This window comes from Ursus americanus, chromosome 11 (assembly GCF_024610735.1).
Source record: "Ursus americanus isolate L20-20 chromosome 11, mUrsAme1.1.p, whole genome shotgun sequence".
Lineage (NCBI taxonomy): Eukaryota > Metazoa > Chordata > Mammalia > Carnivora > Ursidae > Ursus > Ursus americanus.
Window position 1 is genome coordinate 33,239,142 of NC_142137.1, and position 25,535 is coordinate 33,264,676.

At 37.7% G+C, this 25,535-nt stretch overlaps 1 protein-coding gene and 1 pseudogene across 2 annotated transcripts in view; one reads left to right on the plus strand and one right to left on the minus strand.

Annotated features, from left to right (window-relative positions):
* The window catches only part of GOPC (golgi associated PDZ and coiled-coil motif containing), a 40,196-nt gene extending 14,692 nt beyond the window's left edge, over positions 1-25,504 (minus strand). The window contains exons 1-4 of one of the 2 annotated variants that reach the window (XM_045798544.2): positions 25,010-25,504; positions 5,629-5,793; positions 4,064-4,087; positions 524-699 (exon numbers count right to left, since the gene is read on the minus strand). In XM_045798544.2, coding sequence (XP_045654500.1) covers positions 524-699; positions 4,064-4,087; positions 5,629-5,793; positions 25,010-25,297 — 653 coding nt within the window. In that variant the 5' untranslated portion in view covers positions 25,298-25,504. The remainder of the gene's footprint in view (positions 1-523; positions 700-4,063; positions 4,088-5,628; positions 5,794-25,009) is intronic. The other variant, XM_045798545.2, reaches the window with a different exon arrangement.
* Positions 11,024-12,063, plus strand: LOC123792994 (glyceraldehyde-3-phosphate dehydrogenase pseudogene; annotated as a pseudogene).
* Positions 25,505-25,535: the final 31 nt, after the last annotated feature.

Genomic DNA, 25,535 nt, shown 5'->3' on the forward strand with positions numbered 1-25,535 from the left:
TGAGTAAAAAAGTATTTACCAAAAATAATAAATTACCAAAGTCTGTGAATAATTAACTGTAAGAAATTAATGCAAGCAGAACTCTGTATTATTATGATAAAGTCACTGTCATTCCAATGTGTTTGGAGGTTCAAGAAAGATTACGTTTCAATGATCACAGAAAGAATTCCTTATGGAAGTCATGCTGCACGTGTGAACGTCACCTTTTACAGTTTCAAGGCAGGAAATGGCTGAAAAGTGCAGATCTAAAGTTATTAGCATTTCCAAGTAAGTTCCTATCAGTGTGTGTGTGTGTGTGTGTGTGTGTGTGTGTGTGTAAACCAGAAATACTTACGTAGTATGGGTAAATAAATCTGCAATATATAATGCTATCAATATTAAGTTAACAACAATAAGCTAAAACCAACTGTAAAATAACTCTTAAAATAGGATTCATGTTTCATTTACCACAAGAGGTAAGAGTCAACCTCATTAAATATTCAATTTGTTACCTAAGAGTACAAGGTACTCATTTTTTACACACCTTCCCGCCAGTTCCTTATCCAAGTACTTGGCAGCCAGTCTTGCCCCATAAACTTCAGCCTGGAGAACAGCTATATGTCTACGAAGGGCTTCATTCTCTTTTCTCAACAACTTCACTTCAGCTTCAAGTTGAGCTTCTTTCATTTTTTCTTTTTTGTTTGCTTCAAGCTCTCTCTCCTATTTTAATTTAAAAAAAAAACCAACACAATGTGATGAAAATACTTTTAAGGCTTTTTAGCAACAGACCATGTTCCTTAAAATACATAAAAGCGCACACAGTCTACAATACCAACAATGAAAGCATATGATAAAAGTTACCACTTCATTTCTATAAAATGGAACACACAAACAAAGATTTGGATCCAATTCTTTTTAACTAGTACCAGAAGGTGTTGGAACCCCTTCCACATAAGATAATTCCATGCCTTGGGATACTCCGACACTGAGAATACTAAGACAATTAGTCTTCTCTAAGCTCATGTCATCATATCCTAATAGGAGTGGCTTCAGTGAATAACTGAATGTGCTCTCTGTTTACTTTCTAAAAATGACTCAAGAAACTAGACTAAGATAAAAATAATCACTCTGGTGGTTGTACCCAAACATTTAATTAACTTTAATGCAACAACTCTTTTTTGTTGTTTTTGTTGTTTTTTAATTATTTTTTTTATTTTTTAAAGATTTTATTTATATATTAGAGAGAAAGCACAAGCAGGAAGAGCGGCAGGCAGAGGGAGAAGCAGGCTCCCTGGTGAGCAAGAAGCCCAATGCAGGACTTGATCCCAGGACCCTGGGATCACGACATGAGCCAAAGGCAGACATTCAATGGACTGAGCCGCTCAGGCATCCCTAATGCAACAATTCAGTAAACAAGTCAAAATCCTTCAGTTACACAGATAGATTCTACAGCTAATTTACCTTAGAGGACTATAAGAAACTTATACTGTTTAAATTAGAACAGATACTCTAATTTTTTAAAGAACGTTTAATGGTCGTGGAAAAATGCTGGTAACAATGCATTGGAACATTTACACATTAAAAAAATTCTCTACTTAGGGGTGCTTGAATGGCTTAGTCGTTAAGTGTCTGCCTTCCGCTCAGGGCGTGATGGGATCGAGCCCCATATTGGGCTCCTCCGCTGGGAGCCTGCTTCTTCCTCTCCCACTCCCCCTGCTTGTGTTCCCTCTCGCTGGCTGTTGTCTCTCTCTCTGTCAAATAAATAAATAAAATCTTTAAAAAAAAATTCTCTACTTAAGCATATCTATGGTGTAGATTATCATTGAATTTGGGGATCTGATACATCTATCTGTCCATATGTCAAAGTGAATGAAGTTAAAACGAATGTTTGCAGAGGAAAACAAGGCCCCACCTGGCTCCAATGAAGTAGGATGGACATCCATTTTTAGCTCTCATAAAAGGATGCCATCCTATGCCCCACTTGGGAGATAGTCCATATATGTGAATTACAGGTGTTAGCCAGAGTATAAAACCTCAAGATCTTTGCCATCTAATTTTTATCACAAGTTTACACATGAGAAATAATGTTCAATTTACCTTAAAAGTATAAAGTACAGTATGTCTATTCCTATAAATCAGGAGTGACAAATGTTAAATGCCTTTAGGACCCAAGCACAAAACACATAGGCCGATACAGGACGAAGTAGAGTGGGAAATGGAAGGTACAAACTCCTGCCTAAAGGCAGTCGAATTCAAATACACAACTCTGTGGCCAAACAAAACTCTTCTGAGAGCTGAATAAGGGCCCTGATAGATAGATATTTTAAGTGTTATTTTTGGATCAAGAAAACTATCCAAACACTGTAAACTTCCATTTATCCTAAGAAGGGTTTTCACTGCCTTACGGAACTTCTTTTACAGACTCATGATACACAGAAGCTACAAACCTTGTGAAATGTGGCTGTATTTGTTGACGAGATGTGGAAGACACTGTTCGCTGTGTCCCCTTTGTGAGACTAAAGATCTAGCTCAGCACCAGAAAAAAATGTTTCTCTTGAGCAAATGGCAAGTGATACTGTTTCTATTGTATGGGTACTGATTATTGTAATTATTTCCCTTTTTATTCTGGATATTAAGAAGCTGAGAAACAAATTTAAACAAACTTCTAACAATTCTGGAATATATGTTGGTACTGATTTAACTATGTGCTTTGGTCTACTGTTTTGACAATAAGTAGATCAATAAATGATACAGTTAAACATCAATATATGATATATTTAAATACAAGGCAGTGAGTACACAGTACACACACAAAACATAAACAAGCTAAAATGAGTAATTACCAAGCAGCAGATATATTTATTACCTTTGATTAAAAATATTTGTTACTATTATAAATAGAGGAAGATTAATTAGCAGTCTTTTTCAACTTCTGTAAAAAATATAACCATTAGACCATAATTTCTAGACACTGTTTTTCAAGAATTTGAAGAACTAATAATCTAGAATCCTCCTTTTACATCAACTTTGGAATTATTAAAATCGCAATTTATTTCAGAACCTATTTCCTAAAAGCAAGTATCAGCTCCAAAAAAACCCCACAGTTTGGATAACATGAACAAAAATCTTTTTTATGACATTTACTGAAGTTAATGCTGTTTGTTTCAGAAAAAGAGTTCCCAGAAGACCAAGTATTCTTTGGTTTATGGACTAAATAAACTTTAGGTTGAGAATTATCTACTTACAATTACTTTGATGAGCTATTTATTACAATATTTATGAAATCTGAGAAACACATATTGAGTCACGATTCAAACCCCTAATGAATCTGACAAACTCTCAGGCCTGAAAATAACATTTGCAAGCATGACTAGGACGAAGAAAACTGAAGTTAATCACTTTTAGTTTTAAAGAAAAAATATATATCTTTGGTTAACCTGTTTAATAGGTAATAAGCAAGAAGCTCATTTTGTATTTAGAGAGCCAAACAGTATTTTTTCAAAAGAAATAAAGCCATAAGACAAACTGGAACCTGATTAGGTTAGGATAGTGAGGATAATACTAAGTATTTATATATTGTTATTTTCTAAAATAAGTTCTGGTAAAGAGTTTTAAAATTCAGTTGTTTCAAAGGCCACACAATTATTCCAAGACTGCTAAAGAATTATAATACATGCAGTGGATAAGAAACCAACATGCACATTCTTTCTCTGGGGATAAATTCAAATAGAAAAAGAGGAAAAAGGTGGGTCTGCTTAATATATCTTCCAAATACTCAAGTGGGAAAACCAATTGCTCTTTTGAAATAGAGGTTTGCGCAAGTTACAAGGCTCAGAAGTTGTCATTAATTGATGGGTTCTGCAAATAATGGTTATAAATCACAAACAAAAGAAAAATCTTTGACAACGTGTAGTGAGAAAAGAGCAATGGGCCACCAACTGAACTTTTCAGGTACAGGCAGATTAAAAAACTATCATCATGAACGTCATTTCCAAATACAAAGTGACAACATGTAATACGCAAGTAAGACACTAAGAACACTTCAGCATGACATATTAAAGCAAAACAGAAACAACATACTTACCAGTTCCTCCACAGAGGGGACAGACTTAAGATATAAGAAAAAAGTTCGATAATTAGAAAAATATCAAACAAATGAATTTATCTAGTGGTATAAAATTATTTTAAGGAAAATTCCCATATGTTGAATATCATTTGAGTAAAGTTCATTTAGAACAAATATATTTGCAAATCCATAAGCAATAATAACTACATAGTGTTAGATTGAAACTTTTTGTTTCACCAAAATTAGTCCAACCTACCTGGTTCAGTGCCTTTCCATTATAGCACCTGTTTCAGATCTAATGTTAAAACTTCAAGTAAATTCTTTTCTAGTGAAAAAGTACATTGTTTCTCAATGTTAACATCAAACATCCCAAAGAGGCAGCGAGAAATCTGACTCATTTCAGTTCACAGAACAAGATTACTAACTTAGATTCATAAAATTTCTGAATTTAAACGGTTTAAGGAGAATGTACATATTCAATTAAATAAATTCTAACATCAGTATTAGAAACCAATCAAATCAAATGAACTGAAATCAAATGTATGACTTAAAAATGTATGACTATCATCATTTCATCTCCTGCTCTCCCAAGCTGTATCTGTCTTACTGCTGTGTCCCCTGTGGTCAACAAAGTATCTGGCACATAGTGCATCCTTAATACACAGGAGGTTAAGCTGAAATGAGACCAAAAAAATTCTACTTAACCTGTATTAAGAGGGCAAAGGTTAATTGTGGAAAATGTCTATACTGAGTATTATACAAACATTACAGAACATTCAGTGGCAGGAAAAATGCTTATAAGAGCAACAGAAAAAAATGTGCCACTGATTGGCACCTAATTGCATTTTCCCCTTCTTCCTTAATAACAGAACTCCAGTTTGACTGTAGGTGGCCATGTGACCAACTGAGAGGCTGAAATGCAAGTTGGGATTGCCAATGAGACGGCTAACTGGATGGGCAAAAATCGCTGAGGAGGACTTCGTGAAAAGTTCTTTAAAGAAGGCTAATGCAGCCTGAGCGTCCTAATGCAGCAGAAGCGTCCTTTTGCCCTTTTCATCCTTCCCTCTTGCTGCCTGGAATGAAGAAATCCTAAGGACGGAAGCCATGAGCTAAAAATGGCAGAGCACAACAACAAAAAGCACCCGGGATATACCTAGTTATATCTATAGAGCTATCATATCAGCTCTGGACTACCTATCTCGGGACTTGAGAAAAAATAATTTGCACTCTTCAAAAATAATTCCAGTGTTATTTAGATTTCTGTTATATGCAGCTGAACTTAATCCTAACTGATCCAATACGGCAAAAAAAAAAAAAAAAGTTTACATGTTATAATCACAAATATCTTTTAAATGTATTTACATAGATATTTTCAAAGTATCAACTACTTATCAATTGGTATTATCACTTCTCACCTCTAGGTAATGAGACTGTGGATGACCATAAAGATCTTTACATTTCCTGCGTTTTCTGAATTTCCCACAATAAGCACATATTACCTTCTATATTCAGAGCCTCATTAAAAACTGTCCTTTTCCCCGTCTACAATACACGTAAGTATATTTACCTTCTAAACTACTTACCAGTTTTGCCTTAATGGTACCAGAGTCAACACTCTGACCAGTTTTAGCATGGAGCTGAAGCTGGATTGAGTGCAGCTGTAAAAGCTGATCGTGGACTTCCTTCTCCAATACAACCTTCTCTGCCTGGGTCTCTGTCAGTTCAGATTTCAGATCTACCAACTGGGCCTTTAAAACAATAATGAAAAACATCAAGTAAGCTAATTTCCTTCATTTTGACTCTAATAATTATTCAAAGAGGACACAGAGAGACCTTTAAAATGAACAGATGAACACCAGAATGAATGATGAACTGAGTTATGAGACATCCAACTAAATAGTCATAAATTCAATAGCACAGGTAGGATGATTTGAGTGGCAAGAGAACCAACTCCACCATAAACGGTATCTTCTTTCTTTAAAATAAAGTTTGTTTGCTTGTTTGTTTATAATCTGTACATTTATTTATAATCTCTACATCCGTGTAGGGCTCACACTCAAAACCGCGAGATCAAGAGTCCCATTCTCTTCCAATTGAGCCAGCCAGGTACCCCCTTAAACAGTATCACCCTAATAACAAAGAATGCTACTTCCATTTTACTTTGCCTACTTGAAGAGGGCTTTTCACTGTTTCACCTTTACCTACAAAGTTTATGTAAATATAAAGGTATCAGATGGTTCATCATCCTCAGGGATAACATATGTGCCACAGTGGTCCACTAACATTAATGGTAATTAAAGGAGAGGCAAGTGGCCACCCCAGAGAATACTAGTGCATATCAATCAACCCACTAACTAGTTAATTATTTTAGGTGCTAAGGTGGGAGCCACTGAGGTCACAATGAGCCTAAATATCAGAATTAACTGTAAGTAACAGTTCTGCTATAGCAGAACAACTCCTCAGAACCACTTAGCCATTCAAGTTGAATTTTTATTTTTCACAATTGATGTGTTTTACAGTTGTGCACGGGATGTGTTTCTTGTGGGTCTGGTCTTCCCAACTGGCCGATAGATTAAAGCTCAAGAAAAGGCCTGAGTTTTCTATTTAATTCAACATAATTATACTAAGCATCAAGGGGCTCAATGAGAAAAGTGTGGAAAATACATTTAAAATTATAGATGATAATTATATATGTCTTGGAGAAGCTTTCTTATCAACTGAGGTGATGTAAATGCAAGCCCACTAAAGAAAAATGTGGCAAGTTACAGATATATTTAGAATGGGTCATCCCAAGGAATTCAAAGCAAAGGAAGGTTTGAAGAGGGTCAGTGAGGGAAAGAGAGTTCAGAAGTGCTTTGAAGTGACAAGGACAAAATAGAAGCAGTAAAGCAGTCTAGAGATGGAAAGAAGACTAGGAGAGGCAGAAAGAAACCAGAAGCAACTTCGGTTAATTCTCTGGGTATAGCGACCAAAGGACTGAAATACATCTCTACATCCCAACAGCACCAATCAGTACCTAGTACATAAAAGATGTTCAAGAAATATTCTTGAGTTGAAATGAATTCTAAAACTAGCCCTGTGCTTCCAGATAAATCACTCTGTCTTCACTGGTTTCCCCAATTTTAAAACAGGGATAATATCCACGGCTTTGACTAGTCTCATAAGATTATTAATCTTAGGCATGAAAGCACTTACTACAAATATGAAGATGTTACTATCAAGAAGATTCGACTACTCCGAGAAGTCCTCTATTGACAGAATGCCCAAGACCGGACAGGAAAGTGAAGCTGGATAAATGACTAGCTCTGGATGAAAGACCAAAACTGAGATTTAAGCCCACTGAAAATCACTACATGCTCTCAATGACATTTTTGCTTTTGTTTTAATGACGGCTTTATTGATATAATTCCCCTACAATAAAATGCACTCTTTTTAAGGTGTACGATTGAGCAGTTTTTAGTATATTCATAGAGTTAATGCAACCATCATCACTGGATAACTTTGAAACATTTTCTTCCAATGACATTTTAGCAACATGCTATTTGCAGGAAAGGTGAAGATAGGGACATTACCAACACCCTATCGTAGCTTTCCAAATGACATGATCGTGGTAATTTAGTAAATGAAAACAAAGCATTTCACGATGCTGAAAGGAAATTGTTGGCAACACAGACTGAATGTCCAGTGGAAAATTAGATCAACAATGACAAATATTTCAAGCTTAGAGAACAGTGAAGCCATTGAAGGAAATAGTAAGATCAGTATGGTAGCTTATTTAGACATGAGGGAGGAAGACAGATGAGTTCAGTTTTACACGTTTGATTTTTGTGTCAGCCATGACATAATCAACAGGAACTATCCCACGGAATGTTGGAAATAAAAAAACGAAAAAAACAAGTGATTAATCGGGACTAGGGTTGGCACAAGAAGCATGGAGACAGGAATTTATATCCTAAGACTGAATTAGAGAGAAAACAGATGGCCAAGGACTGGGGCTTGGGTAACAACCAGAGGTAGAAGAAAAGAGGTGGCATGCTCTAAATATAAACCAAAATGTTTCATAATATAAACACTGCTGCATCTTGCTTGTGTTAATTCTTAGAGATCGCTCCATATCAGAAGAACTTCCTCATTCCTTTTTATAATATTTTCATTTATGTATAACTTACATCAGAGAAGTACACACACAATGAATTCCAAAAAATAAATGTATCTATTGAACTACCACCCAGATAAAGAAACAGGGCAGTACTAGCGCTCAAGGACTCTCCTTGTAGCTCCTTCCCAATCACTACCTTCACTTTCACCCACAGACATAACCATTAGAGTGATACTCTGAACTCTAACATCACAGCTAGTTTTGCCTGGTTTTGAATGTTATATAAATAGAATCATATGGTACGCATTCACTCATGCCTGGCTTTTGCCTTAAGATTATGTTTATGAGATTCATTCATGTTTTGTACAGCTGCAGTTCATTCATTTTCACTATTATATAGTGTTCACTAAATGATTATACCAAAATTTATCATTTTCATTCTTTTTGATGGATATCTATGCTGTTTTCCAGTTTTTGACTATTAAATTGATATTGGTATGAACCTGTCTTTTTGTACATACGCAATACACTTCTATCAAGTAGATATCTAGGAGGGAAACTGCTGGTTTACAGTGTATGTATATGTTAAACCTTGATAAATAAGGCCAGTTTTCCAAGTGATTGTGCAACTAACATGCCCCCCACATAGGAGAACTCTGACAGCTTCCCATCCTTGCCTTCACTTGGCACTGTCAATCTTTTTACTTTTAGCCATTCTGGCAGGAATGCAGTGGAATTCCATCACGATTTTAATTAAACCTTCTTGATTACTAATAAGGTTAATCACCTTTTTCATATTTTTATTGGCCATCTGGATATTCTGTTTTGTGAAATGCCTATCAAGTCTCTTGCCTATTTTTCTACAGGAGTATCTATTTTTTTCTTATTCTTGCAAGCCCACTCTCTCTCTCCCCCTCCCTCCAAACACACACACACACACACACACACACACACACACAAACACATTAAGAGCAGGGGAATGGGCAAAAAGGGGTGAAGGGGAATGAAAGGTACAGGCTTTCAGTTATAGAATGAGTAAGTCACAGGATGAAAGGTACAGCATAGGGAATATAGTCAATGGTATTATAATAGCACTGTATGGTAAAAGATGGTAGCTACACTTAACGCTGAGCATGGCAGAGCATATAGAGTTGTTGAATCATTATGTTGTACACCTAAAACTAATGTAACATTGAGTGTCAACTATACTTCAACTTAAAAAAAAAGATTCAAATGCTAAAAGAAATAATTACGCTAATAGTTGACTCTGTTCTCTAAATATAAAAAATATACACAAGAGATTAAAGTAGAACGTCATTTCCATTGCCTTCTAAAAGTGTATGTAACAGTTTTCACACCATGTCTTTCACAAATACTCCTAACTGAAAAACTTAGAAAAGAAAACAAAAACCTTACATGTATGATAAATATGTCTTACAGATCTTCTTCCATTTAATAAAAACCATGCCTACCAAAAAACTTACAAACATTTAAAATCACCTCTTACTTGACAATGTTCAGTACATTTTGAAGACTGCTCCTTTAAAGTACAAGTAAGTCTTGGGGCGCCTGGGTGGCTTAGTTGGTTAAGCGTCTGCCTTTGGCTCAGGTCATGATCTCAGGGTCCCGGGATGCAGCCCCACATTGGACTCCCTGCTCAGCAGGGAGTCTGCTTCTCCTTCTCCATCTGCCCCCCCCTTGTTCTCTCTCTTTCACATTCTATCTCAAATAAATAAATAAAATCTTTTAAAAAAATTAGTGTCTGGGGGCGCCTGGGTGGCACAGCGGTTAAGCGTCTGCCTTCGGCTCAGGGCGTGATCCCGGCGTTACGGGATCGAGCCCCACGTCAGGCTCCTCCGCTATGAGCCTGCTTCTTCCTCTCCCACTCCCCCTGCTTGTGTTCCCTCTCTCACTGGCTGTCTATTTCTGTCCAATAAATAAATAAAATCTTAAAAAAAAAAAATTAGTGTCTGGAAAGTCCTTCTTAGTTCAAAAAGAATAAAAAACTCAAAAACCTATAGGTTTTTATAGTCTTTGAAACAAAGTAATCACAAAAGGAAAACAAATATTTGAATAATACACACTCTTTTTGAACAATATGAAGCTTATGCTAAAGTGAACCTATACCCAGAAATAGTTTAAAATAAGCCATTTAATCTATCACAACCCTTACCTCTTTTTTCATTACAGTGACTTTTATTCTGTATTTATCTTATTCTTTACAGTGTTGTTTAATACATTCCTCTATGCAGATCTGGAATATATTCCTCTATGTAGATCTATAACTGAAAGTTAGATCTAAAGGTTTAGTTAAGGGTGCCTGGCTTGCTCAGTCATTAGAGCATGTTGACTCTTGATCCTGCAGTTGTGTGAGTTCGAGACCCATGCTAAGTATAGAGATAACTTAAAAAAATTTTTTTTAAATCTTTAAAGGTTTAATTAGGTTTACTTAATTAAATCTTTGTGACAAGGGGTATGCAGTATGTTTCAAAAGGCGAATACTGCCTGGTCATCCCAATATGATTTATCTTTCAAACCAAAAATTTCATGAGTTATTAATAACTGAGTAAAACAAGTTAACAAAGAAGTTAAAAAGGCATAAGTGGTATTCATTAATTAATTTGGCAGACTAATATTTAAGTCAGAAATGATTATAATTTTAAAAGGGCAAGGAAAACAGGGTAGTACAGAGGTCTTTTGAATGTGGCCTATTACAAACATGGACTCTTCATTAAGATAAATAATTTTTGAAGAGGTTACCTAACTTAAAAAGTAAGTAAAAATTCTTTACAAAGAGAAGCCCAGGCTCTCTGTTTCTCCTTGTTCAACAGACAGCTGCATCTTTTTGTTCAGTACCAGTGGGATTTGGATTGGGCCATCTTGGGTACCTGGTCACCACGACTGCTTTTAACTCTTGCAAAGTTGACACTGTTGCCATCAACGACCCCTTCACTAACCTCAACTACATGGTCTATGTGTACCAGTATGACTTCGCCCACGGCAAATTTAAAGGCACAGTCAAGGCTGAGGACAGAAAACTTGTCATCAATGGAAAGCCCATCTCCATCTTCCAGAAGGGAAATCCCTCCAGCATTAAATTGGGTGATGCTGATGCTGAGTATGTTGTGGAATCCGCTGGTATCTTTACTACCATAGAGAAGGATGGGGCTCACCTGAAGGGTGGGACCAAGAGGGTCATCACCTCTGCCCCTTTTGATGATGGCCCATGTATGTGATGAGCATGAACCATGAGAAGTATGACAACTCCCTCAAGACCATCAGCAATGCCTCCTGTACCACCAACTGCCTGGACCCTCTGTCCAAGATCATTCACGACAACTTGGGTAACATGAAAAGACTAATGACACAGTCCCATGCCATCCATGCCACCAAGAAGACCGCGGATGGCCCCTCTGAGAAGCTGTGGCGTGATGGCTGAGGGGCTGCCCAGAACATCACCCCTGCTTCTACAGCGAAGGATGGAGGCAAGGTTATCTGGGACCTGAATGGGAAGCTCACTGGTTTGGCCTTCCATGTCCTCACCCCCAACATGTTAGTCATGGATCTGACCTGCTGCCTAAAGAAAACTGCCAAATACAATGATATCAAGAAGATGGTGAAGCAGGCATCAGAGGACCCCCTCAAGGGCATCCTGGGCACCACTGAGGACCGCGTTGTCTCCTACAGCTTTAACAGTGGCACCTACTCTTCCACCTTCAGTGCTGGGACTGGCATTGCCCTCAATGACCACTGTGTCAAGCTCATTTCCTGGTATGACAATGAATTTGGCTACAACAACCAGGTGGTAGATCTTATGGTCCACGTGGCCTCCAAGAAGTAAGAGCCCCCTGGACCACCAGCCCCGGTGAGAGCACAAAAGGAAGACAGAGCCCTCAGCTGCTGGAGAGTCCTTGCCCCAAATTATCCCCCAATACAATGAGAATCTCTTGACCGTAACAAGTTTCCCTCCTAAATCCTCTGAAGAAGGAGAGGGGCTTAGGGAGCCCTACTTTGTTATGTACATCAATAAAGTACATTGTATCTACCAAGAAAAATAAAGTAAAATAAAATTCAAAGCCCAATTTTATTTTTCAAACAAGTATTTCAAATTTACTCTAAATTTAGTAATATTTAAGTAACTCTTTTCTTGTCTAAGATGTAAGCATTTCAGTTGCTAAGAAAACAGTCATTGATAAATTTTATGTCAAGATTAGAAATTTCCATATTTTATTTGATGGTTACATTCCTAACATCACCAAATTATAGAAGTTAAAGAGATCTTAGAGAACATAAAGACTATGATTATGACAATTACTATTTTCATAATGAAACCAAGGCCAATCAAAATTGTTTTTATATCCAGGACTACCCAACTGGTCAGCAGCAAAACAGCACTTTGAACCCAATTACTCACAGGGCAAGGCAGTGGAAGTGTTATCAAGCAGCTGGCCATAAGGGGAAAGAATGTGTTTCTATAGCTACAATACACATGTTTAACTTACTAACAATATTCACAGCTACCACAAAGCAAGTATCTATATACCATATGGCAGGCATATACACACCATACATTAACTGTAATTCTTACTCTCCAAGTTTTTTCTTAATAGTTAAGGAAACTGGAAGTCAGAGTTTAAACAATTTGCCCAAAATCACACAGCTAATAAGTAACAGACTCAAAATCAGTCTGATCATAAAAAAGCCTGAGTATCTTTCACCTGACTGTCTTACCCTGGCAACACTAGAACTAGTAAAGACTGAAAGTTTAAAGGAAACAGCTGATTTCAACCTTCAACTCTTACTTAAATTTTCAAGCAATATCCCAAAAATGCTTTAAAAAGCAAAACCAAAAACAGTTAAAAACTATGTTAAATACAGCCTTAATTTGGGATAAAATTTTCACTTTCCTACATTTGATCTTGAAGATTCATTTACAGAAAAAATAAAACAAAGCTGACCATCAAGACATTCTTTTCCTCGACAGTAAGGATAAAATGATCTTATCCTAGGAGGGTCTCCGGGCCTTACTTAATACCACGGCCTTCACTACACCCAAGCCATTAAATCAACCACTGATGAGATTTTCTAAAGCAGTGATTCTCAGCGTGTGGTCCAGCCCGAATGGAGTGTGGAGACAGATGAAAATTTACGGCATATTTCGCAAGGTAGGAATGAAGTATTCCCAAAAAAGAAAAAGACAGAGAAGTAGTCTATCTAAATAACATTACAGCATTATCACCCCCACTTATCTGTATTTAATGGAGCTGTTACTTTTCTATTTGTCATCTCACACTCTTTCAAACACCCAAACTTTTCCAACAAGATAATTCCTCTCTAAAATAATCCGTCACTACTGGATTCCACTGTGTGGCACCAAAATCAAAGGAATTTTTGTATTTTAAGTTTCCTATTTTTCCACTTTGTCTAGACTTTAATCCTCTGTCCATGTTCTCTTCTAAAAATACACGTTATATTTTTTTCTTTCTAAACATAAACTAGTTTTTATTTAACAGTCTTATGGATAAAAATGCCAATTAGTTTACCTTAAGCACTCCCCAAAAACCTCTAGCTCAGGAGAAGATCAAACTGAGACAAGGAACCAGCAAACCTCATATTGCACGGCAGGGAACTTGGATCTAGATCAATCATTAGTTTCAGCATGTCCTTCAGCTCTTTCAGTAACACATTTTAGAGGGCCCAAATAAGAACCTAAAAAAATCTGGTAAAACAACTTCATTTTGCACATGAAGAAACTAAGGACCAGAGAGATTACGTGAGTTGCCCCAAATTACAAATGGCATTAAAACGCAGACCTCCTGACACCCTGCGTAATCCTGGCAGTAATAGGGAAATGGTGACAAAGCAGCGCAGGAGCTCCAAATGAGATCACATCCCCAAATCTCAGACAGACAGGGCTTTAAGCAAGAGACTCAGAACACCCTCATCTAGCCAGCAACCCCCCCCACACACACACAGGGGCTCATGCATATGCACAAAAAGACACACACGCAGGCACAGACATGCATGCACACAAAAGCATACATTCCCCAAGTTGCTTAAGAATTACAGAGAAAATAGTTGACTCCAAATAGCAGTTAACTGTAATGAACAACAGCACAGAAAGCTGCTGACAAAGAAGTAAATATAATTTCACATTTACCTATAAACGTTTCCACACCTTCTGTCTTAAAGTACGTGTACGAAAGGTCATCACTAAAAGGAAACAAGTATGCTTTTAAACGTCTATATTTTTTTTATGTTTGGAAATGGAGTTTAGGATGACAGATTAGAATTTAAATCTCTAGCAATTATGCCATTTAATACCAATATCTAAAATGGATCATCTATACCCACCTACTTCCCAAAAGGCTTTAAAGCTCATAAGATAAATAAATGTAAAAAACAAACAGATAGACATGGCACAATATCACTATAAAAATATCATCCTAATACTGTTTTTGTGTATTAAATTTAATACTAGTTTCCTATAAATAGAAGACCCTTTATATATTATATAATTCTCCTTGTCTCATTAAAAGAAGCAATGCCATTTTATCTGGTGAAACTCTCTCTCCCAGACCTAAACTTTTAAAAGAAAGTATCACAGAAATTGTTGCATAAAGGATCCTGCCCGACAGCAGAAGCAGAACAGAACCATATTCTTCACGTGGCCTTTTCTCCTGTGACAAAAGTCAAGGGGATAATGTAGCTTACAAAAGGATTTTGATCCATTCCCTGGTTTTTCTTCTTCTCCTTCCACATAGCAGAACAAAGTCTTAGAGCTAATATGAGTTAACACTCAATCTCCCTCTGTTTTCTCTTTCTCCGTATGCCTAAGGTGGTCAGCATTGCTCCTACTACCCAAGATTACAGAAAGCCAAGAAGTCCTATTCTAAAACAAAGACTGTGACCAAACAGAAAATATATTCACAGGTCAAATATAAAAACCTCTGCCGCCCCTTGAGATAGGAAATAATGTTCCTCTTGACTGCAAGTTGGCTGCTGAGACAGTCTGCTCATCTGGCTTACAAAAGTTCTGTGAGAAAACGCCACCTATTTGTTCTAATTTCCTCTCGATCTCAGCATAAGGACCACTAACTTCATCTGTCATCATATCTCTCCAAACTGCTCTGCAGCTTAAGACAAGCAAACTTATTTTTATTTTTAAAATACATTCGTTCAAAAAGTATTTATCAACCACCAACCATATGTCAAGCACTTGGCCAGGTTCTGGGGATACACTGGTAGATGAAACATATGTGGGTCCTGCCCTGCAAAGCTTATGGTGGCCTTGTGCAGGAGGTGGTACGTAAAGAAAATGAATGCCATACGTAATAATAGCATAACTAGACGCCAGGCACTGTTTTGAACATATGCATATTTTAATTGTCTTAATCCTCATGCTAAGCCTCGAGAGAGACAATTTTTTGTACAGAGAAGGAAACTGGAACACAGAGAGGTTAAGTAACTTGTCCAAGGTCATCACAAGCAAGTAATATAATATATAATTACAAAGCATAAGCTGTATGAAAGAAACAAAAAGAAGGGAATTAGCGGGGTGGAAGAGTATGGTTCTTCTGGGAAGTGTTCCCTTTACTATCAGTGCAGCAGTTCTCACAGGTCTGTGGGACCTTTCCAGGGCATCCACAAGATCAAAACTATTTTAATAATAATAAAACACTATTTGCCTTTTTCACGATGCTGACATTTGTACTAACGGTGCAAAAAGCAATGATGAGTAAAATGATAGCACTTTAGTACAAGTCAATGCAGTGTTCTCTTCACCACTACGTGCTCACAGTTTAAAAAAAAAGTTCATTTAAGAATGCCCATGATAAAGCAGTATAAATTATTAATTTTTAAAGTCTCAACCCTTGAGTGCGTCTTTTTAATATTCTGTGTGATGAAATGGGAAGTGTCTGTAAAGCGTATATGCTGCATAGCAAACCATGTTGTCCCAAGAAAAAGCACTTATGCAATTGCTTGAGCTGCAAAACCAAACATTTTTTTTCATGGAACATCATTTTTACTTGAAAGAAGAGCAAATACAGTTACTAAGATTAATGTATTTAGTGGAAATATTCTTTTTTTAAATTTTTTTTATTATATTATGTTAGTCACCATACAGTACATCCCCGGTTTCCGATGTAAAGTTCGATGATTCATTAGTTGCGTATAACACCCAGTGCACCATGCAATACGGGCCCTCCTTACTACCCATCACCGGTCTATCCCATTCCCCCGCCCCCCTCACCTCTGAGGCCCTCAGTTTAGTGGAAATATTCTTGAGAATAATTAAGTGAATCCGTTACTTCAAGGCAAACAACCAGCAGCAATGATAAAAATCTGTGTTTTCAAATGAAAATTAGAATTTTGGAAAAACTGAATCCATCACCATGAGCTTGAGAGATTCCAAACACTTAAAGATTTTTCTAATAAGACTGGTAATATTAACAAATGTGACTTTTATTTTATTTTTTTAAAGATTTTATTTATTTAATTAATTTATTTGACAGAGAGAGAGAGAGCGCGCACGCACAAGCAGGGGAAGCAGCAGGGAGAGGGAGAAGCAGGCTCCCCGCTGAGCAGAGAGGCTGATGTGGGGCTTGATCCCAGGACCCTGGGATCATGACGTGAGCCAAAGGCAGACGCTTAACCGACTGAGCCACCCAGGTGCCCCAAATGTAATTTTTAAAATATTGTATAATGAGATGTGCCCACATTTAGAAAATCTGCATAACTCAGCAAACCAGTATTTTCAAAATGACCAATCCATAATGTCAACACCATGACTTAGTAAAAGAGTCACTCAATGACTACACATTATTTTATTCTAAGAGTGGATGAAAACTTCACTGAAAAGAGTTTTAGACTCCACACACTATAACTAACCTTTAAGAAATTACCTTTTCAAAAAAGATTTTACTTATTTTGTGTGAGAGAGAGAGAGTATGCATGGACTGGAGGTGCAGAGGGAGAGAATCTCAAGCAGACTTCCCACTGGGCGCAGAACCCAACTCAGGGCTGGATCTCATGACCCTGAGATCACAACCTGAGCCAAAATCAAGAGTTGGACGCTTAACCAACTTAGCCACCCAGGCACCCCAAGAAATTACCTTTTAATATCAAAGAAAAATATCCACAACTATCTGAAAAGGTTATTAAATACTTCTCCCTTATCCAACTATTTATTTCTGGTGAGGTCAAACATTCTTTCTAGGCTATAACCCAAACCTTGTATCACAACTGTTTGAATGCAGAAGCACATATAAGAATCCAGCTGCCTTCTGGTAAGCCAGATATTTAACAATAATTTTTACATGTAAAACAATGCTACTCTTTTTTTGAAGTTATTTTCTCATTAAAAATGATATTTATATTAACATCTCATAGGCTTACTGTTGCTATTTTTAACTGATGCAATAAATATTTAAGGTTTTCTCAGTTTTAATTTCTAATACCGTAAACACCAATAGATATAACTCATAAAAAAAAAAAAAAAACCTTTTTGGGGACCTCATAATTTGTATAGTGTAAACGGGTCCTGAGACCAAAATGTTTGAGAACTGTTGTCTTAGAGTCTGAAGAGAGGCCCATGTGCCTAGACCACACAAAACAAGAGAAAAGAATAGTAAGATAGGTCATTGAAGACATATCCACAGGTCAGATTATACAGAGCTTGTCAGCCATAATGAGGAGTCTGAATTTTATTCATGGTATAATTGAGAAATTTTAGGCAGAAAGACATGATCAAATTTATGTCTCAAAAAAAGGCAGCTGTGTGTAATAAAGGAGACAAAGTGAATGAACTAGGATGGGGGTGGATTTGAAATAGAAACAAGTAGATAAATCCGTGATGTGTTTTTGAAAGTTAAATTACTTTGATGTTAACCACAAAATGAAGTCCCAACAACATGAAATGTTTCTTGTTTCCATTTTAATGTTAAAGAACTCAGTTGCTCTATGAGCAAACTGGAGGTAGGGTGAGGAGATTCAACTCACCCATTATTTTAAAAATGTCACAAGCACACTAAATCCATACACAATACTCTCATATAATGATGTTTAATGTTATTTTAGTCACAGTTTCAATTTTTTCTTCAAGTGGAATACCATGAAACATTAACTCACAAATCATATCCTGGTGAATTACATACAGGGAATTAATGAACTTGCAGATTCAGTCATTCAGCAATGTGGTGGACACTGCATTAGACACTATGGATATTATAAGACAGACACCAGCCTGGCTCTCATGAAACCTGTATTATAGAATGATTACTGGTACTCCTGGGACGATTCATGGCAGAACACTAAAAGTGTTTCAAACAATTTATTCATTCAAATAAACATCTATTGAGTACATGCTGTGTGCTGGGATCCGGAGACAAAAAGATGAATAAGACATGAATTCTGCCCTTAAGAATTTCACTGTCTGATAAAGAGATAAAATGACATTTCTAATTATGATGGAGAGTGTCATAAACACTATTTTAGAGGCATGTGTGATGTCCCAATTCAAAGAGAAGTGAAAAAAAAAAAAGGAAGTGAAAGTCTGGGTGATGTATGCAAGTGCTGAATCACTATATTGTATACCCAAAACGAATATTACAATGTATGTCAACTAACTGGAATTTAAATAAAAACTTAAAAAAAAAAAAAAAGTGAAAGGGTCAGTCAGAGAGGAGAAATTCACCCCAGTACTGACTGGAGATCAGCTAATATATAGAGTAGGGAAAGGTCTGAGAAATGAAAACCCCTCACAACTGAGAAAAGGACGTAAATAGGTCAGAAAGGTTGGTATTTAATGTGTGAGTTTCAAATTTCCAATTTTAAAAAGGAGCCAGCAAAACACCAATTCTGTAATCCACATGTAAGTCAACCGGATAGCCATACTCAAAGGAATGTCACTAGTCAATAAGGTTTGAAAGTACAACAGGGAAAAAACCAACCAAATGTTAGAAACCAAAATGGGTTCACGAAGAGAAAATGTTCCTACCTGAAGTCAGCTTTCACAAAGCATCTGATGTTGAGATTATTTTACCTAAGCCATCATCCTGACCGTCAAAGAGCTTACCTTCTAGAGGTAAAGAGCTGTGGCAACCACTAGTGAGAGCGCAACGTAACCAATTTAACAGTCCGAGTTAAAGGTGTTGCCAGCCTCTGCCTATAGAGAGCAGAGATAAATGGGGTGAGGACAGCCTTCAGAGATGGTGACGTAAGTGGTACCTTGGCAGATGAGTGGGTGTGTGATACTGTAGACAAAGGGGACAGAGAAGGCATTATACACAAAAGCCTATGTTAAAGTCACGATGCCATGCAAGAGCGAGGCCTATTTAGAGAACTGCACACACATCAGTTCTATGAAAAGGCAAAAGCAACTACAAAGGGGTGACAAGGGATAAGGACACACACACTGGGTGGGCACTGACTGCCATGCTAGAATTTGAATTTTAGCCAGTGAGTAAAAGGGGAGTATAAAAAGAAGAGTGACCAGAATCAGAGTTGCCCTTTTTTTGATATGAACCGTTAAAATGAAACATTTTAGAATGATGTTGACAATGAAAGGATGGTTTGGAGTGGGTAAGAAGCAACTAGGAGACTATGTTAGGAATATGCAAGAAAGGATAAGGACCTCAACTATGCACAATCTCCTAAATTCAACTCATTATCTTTCCTGCCAGACCTGTTCCTTCCCCTGGATTCCTTACTTCAGTAAAAGGGTCTAAGTCTCCTAGGGCTATCATAACAAATCCCCACAAAGTTGGTGGCTTAAAAGAACAAAAATTTATTCTCTCACAATTCAGGATGCCAGGGGCTCACAATCAAGGATTGGTTCCTTCTGGATGTCCTCCATGCCTGTCTCCCAGTTTTTGGTGGTTGACAGCAATCCTTGGCATTTCTTGGCTTGTAGACATGTCATTCCAATCTCTGATTCTTTCTTCAGATAGCCTTCTTCTCAGTGTCTCTGTGTGTCCTGAGTGTCTCTTATCAGGACTATCTCATTGGATTTAGGGTCCAGTCTAATTTGCTATGATCTTATCTGTACATACATAACTATCAAATCCTGTTTCTACTTCTTTAATTGAAGATTTTCTCCTTTTCTTCATCCCCATTACCATTTTCGTTTCAGTAACACTCTTGTCTACATACCAAACTCCTTGCTATGGCATTGGATTATTACTGTCATCTCTGTGCCTATTACTAACCAAGTAAGCATTGCTGGAGAAAGTCCCACAACAGGGCAGACTGGTTGTACCATGAATTTATGATAACTAGCTCCAAGTAAGTCCCCAAGGTTGCCTGGCAGTCCTATTTCTCTGGCCAGCTGGCTCTCCCACTCTTCCCTAACTATTTCAAATCTTTTCACTCTCTCCAAGCTCTTATTACTCTCACCCACTTACAGCTGTTGTCCCAGGCTCCAATTTTACAGAGAATAAAGAAACCATCAGACAAAAACTCTCAACCTCCCACCCTCTGCTCTCACTGTTTCCCTCTCCTTCAACACCGTCTCCCTCTGCCTCAAAGTACAACAGCTGTCCTTTCAACGTACGGCCATTCTCTCTACATGTATCTTGGATCTTCTCTTTGTTCAGAAACCTTACTAATACTAATTATCCCTCTCTTTTGCTAGAATATTCAGCTTTCCTCTCAATTAGATACATCTCATTGGCTTATAAACACGTTAAATTTTTATAACAATACGTCCCCGTAACCCCATACTCCTCCTTCCCGCTATCTATCCAGCCACATTCACTCTTTCTGCCTGCTTTTCTCTCGACCTCCTCCTTCACCCCACCAGGCATAAATGCCTGTGTTTTGGAGAAACTGATTTCTCTAGTTCTGGAGGTTCCTTACTTAATTCTGAGTAAAATGGGAATAATAATAATAATACTAAACCTATCACACAGGACTGTCATGGGAATTAGATTAATCAATATAAGCAAAACACTTAAGAGTTTGGCCATTAGTAATTAATTGATCAGTAAGTTTAGCAATATAGTTATTGTTAATAATAACTCACATACATCTACCCATTCAGCCAACTGACATCTTTGGAGTCATCCTAAACTCCCTCATCCCTCCATTCCAATCCACTTCTAGACTGTTTATTTTTACCTCTCAAGTCTCTCCTGTTCTGAACACTCGCCTCCATCCCACTATCCTACCTGCACTATCCTTCCTACCCTGCACTATTCTACCCTCACTACCCTCTCATATGGATCAGAATAAGAACCCCCTAAGTGATTCCCTGTGTTCATTCTGTTCATTATCCAAAACTCTCTCCTTACCCTAGCTTAAGTAAGCTATTCTAATCTCATACCCGAGGTTACCATCTAGTTTAAAACATTTCCCAATGCTATGATACAGCCCCCCAAATCTACTGCATGGCCAATAAAATCAAGTAGATATGGTCCCTACCCACCTGTTCAAACTGATCTTGCATCTCATTTCTCTGGCCCTCTGCTCTCGTTATACCTACCAACTCTCTTTCAGCTCTTCAAGTGCATTATGGACTTTCCCGTCACAGGTATCTTCCACTTTCTGTTCTCTCTACTGGAAGACTGAATGATATTCCTGTATCTTGTGGCCTAATTAATTCCTACCTATCCTTTATGTCTTAATTCAATAGTCACTTCCAAAAGGAAGCCTTCCTGATCCCCCAGAACAGGCTCTCATTATTCTATGTACCTTTCATAACACTCATCAAAGTTGGAATTTCACACTTATGTGATAAATTATTCCAATTAACTAACCAATAGAATCCAAGCTCTGTAAAAGAAATGACTGTGTCCATTTTCGCTCTCCATTGTATCCCAAATATCCAGTACAGCATCTGGTACCATAATTAGTGCTCAATAAATACATAATGAATCAATATTAACCTTCAAGTTCAATGCTACAACATGGCCTCACTGCTTGTTTAAAACCAGGACAGCTTTAAAGCAGTAAAAGAATAGTACATCATTAGTTCATTATAAACATGTCTCTAGACCAAAGTTAAAAGTTTCTCCACTGATGGCTGTGAACAGTAAATTGCTTTAAAAAGATGTATACTGATTCAGCAATTGTTGACGGAAAGGAGGATGTGACAGATGTATTGTTTTGCTGTTATTTTAGAGAAGCGGTAAAGAGGCAGAAAACTGCATTTCCAGGTAGAGAGATGGGTTTTTCTGAAGTACTGGTTCTCAATCTTTGTTCTCCTCCAACACGCTAATACTACTGTTACTACTACTCCTCTTACTACTGTCCCAATCAGTACCTGTTACTCCAGCACAGCCATCACCAAGTAGCTTACCATAGCAGGAATTCTCAAGCAGGTGGGTAGGGCAAGTAAGAGAGATGTGAGTAATTCGAAATGGCACTACCTCAATATATTGATATTCTTTGCCCTCCCCTTCCCCTTATAAATAGCCCTCTCCCCAAATATAACTTATGGCAAGCAGCAATAACATAGATGTCATTTACATTGTATTTTAAAATATAACCTATGATTTTTTTTTGCAGCTAAAATTGTTTTCCTAACTACTATATTAATATTAAACATGGTGTTACCTAAAGACACAATAACTGGGCAGAAGAAGGAGCAATCTGCAAAGACACTCAAGGCCAATTTAAATATAAGTTATCACTGGAGGTATCTGTGTTTTGATTATAAAAATATTTTATTATGGTAATATGGTTTAAAGTATTAATCTCTAAAACCACTGAAATTCAGTGCACACCTGTTATATCAAACCATAAATGTTCTCAAATGCTATACCTTAATGTCCATATCCTTAAAACAAGAGAACTAACTCAATCCACTTATTGAGAAATAAAACAGAGCTAGAAAGTATGAAAATCTTTTCTAAGATTTCAGGTGACTGTTAATAATATATGAAGCAACCTCTGAAATTCTGCAGATAATCCAACAGCAGATATACCTTGAAAGGCACTACTGACAATGAACCTCTCTCCTCAGCAGTACATAACCGATTCCATGAAAACTGTAACACCTGCTAAATGTAGAAAGATTAACCCCCACAAACAGATAAGTCAAATGTAAGTGAAAAAGACACAAAAACAAAATGTCCCCTCCCCATTTTCTAAGATCTTTTAAGTCAAGGGTTTCAAGCATGTTGAAGAAATATGCTCACATCATGACAGGCTAGCGTTCCTTATTTTGAGAAATAACGCCACCTCCTAAGCCAGGATGTGGAGTCAGAATATGTAATTACAATTTCTGAGAAAAAGAACATACATAATTTATTAAAGCTCTGTAATACTCATCTAAAATAAAGATGAAAAAGACTGAGCACCATCCCCTACTCTCAGAATAATCCTTTCTCCAAAATTAGATTTTATATTTGACATCAAAATATCACTGTTGAAAGTGTCCTTTGGTCATTTAAAAAATCAGGTAGATATTGTTTCATTTTTAAAAAGCTTTTTATCCTCAGTAGATACTTGCAGTTGTAAATGATATGAAAGTTCTCATGTGGCAAAAGCTACTCTTGTTCTGTTATTTAAAGCTAAAGTACTATTTCTAAAAACCATTAAATGCATTTTCACCACCTGAAAAATAAACTATCTTCTAGAAATAACCACTAATCAAGAAATCAAGAAACATCTTCATATACCTAGAACAAGAAGTGATTAGCTTCCTATCAGCACTTCCATTCCAACCTTTTCAAAAAGGATAGAAGAAATGAACAGTTCTTTCAACAAAATTTCTGATTTGCATCTATGCTAATCACAGATGAATTATACCACCTTTTTCATGGCTAAATGACAGGGAAGAAAAAGAATGTTAACCACTAATCATAGAGAGGATATACATCTGATATTCATATTGATTTGAATCCAATGGGTACTCTCAGTCATTACAACTGATAGCAATGATGATTTCTTAGGAAACCTAATGTTCAAAGAGCTTTGCACATTACTGATTATCCTATTTTTATCTATTTTAAAATGCAAGATTCATTCTCTTAAATTATCTAGTTAGAAAATGCTCTTTATGTAATATTGTTAATCTCCCATGTTTCTCAATACTGTAATAATGCATTAATTTAACTTTCTGCACAGTGTAGTAGGATTTTTGGTTTTTTTTTTGGAACCACCACCACTCCACCCACAGCCACAACCACAACCAAGATTAGAGACTAAAGCAAATGACCATTCTTCACACGCTCTCACAAATAAATCCAAATTGCGAAATATAGTAAAGGACAAACAAAACCTCAATGTTATAAGTCATTTGAAAAATTGTAGAGTACTCTGGTGGTATCTGCCTGTAATTTAAAGACCAACTGTACACTGAAAAGGACACTGATACTATCCTGTTTATCCCGCTAAATTTTCCTAAGAGCTCTGATAGAATTTCCCTAAATTGTTCCTGCATGCAAGGAATAGTATGTCTGTGTGCAAAAACAAATGTTGATCTGAAATAGTTAAAAACAATCAAAACTCTGTCTGATGATACACAAACCTAGTTTATCAATGTGAAAATCCATAGAAGCACTCAAATGTTGCAAGGTGGGCTAAGATATTCTTAGGACTGACAATCTTTGAGCTGAAGTCTTCGGTTTGTTAATGTTATATGCACAGTAGGATGGTGTAATCAGTTCCTGTTTCCTCCTCATAGAGATAATAGGAAGGTGGTTGACAGGACCCCGGGACACCCACAGGTCGATCTACACCCCTTTTTCTACAACTTCGCCTCACTCTTTTCCTTTACACATACATACACACGCACTCCCCTGTCACATTTGAAGCCCAGGTGCCCCAGTGGGTAGTTTTCTAGGGTCGTTTCCCCGGTGCGTTAAATGGGATCTGATGACTGGGGCTGAATACCACCTCCTCCAGGGCCCACAGCTCACCTCTAGCTTGTGGTTGATTTGGGACACTGTCTGGGCTTTATGGCAAAGCTGCGCAAAGCAGGAACTCAGGCTGGTCATCTTCTGTCTCCCCTCATAAGTGATGTCCGCCTGGTCCGGATCGATCTCACCCAGGAGCAGATCCACATCCACGAAGGCCTTGTCGAACTCCTTCTCTAGCACCTCCAACCATCGGAACATGGATACCCCGCCGGGGGAGACCCCCACGGCGCAGGAGGCGCCCCCTGGGCCCCCTCCAGCTCCTGCCGGGCACGGGCCGCCTGCCGACATGGCGCCGTCTAGGGCCTCCCCCGACTGCTACTGACCCCCGCCGCCCAACCCGCGCGAGAGGAACTGCTGGGACTGCGGGGACCCCCGCGCACGCACGCTCCGTCAGTCCCCTCCTTTCCCCTCGCGCGGCTAACGCCGGCAATGCAGCCCCGGAGTAGCAAGAGCAGTGAAGCTAAGGCGGCGGCGGTGGCACACGGAAGAATCGGGCCGTCCCACCTCCCGGCCCACCCCCGCTGCG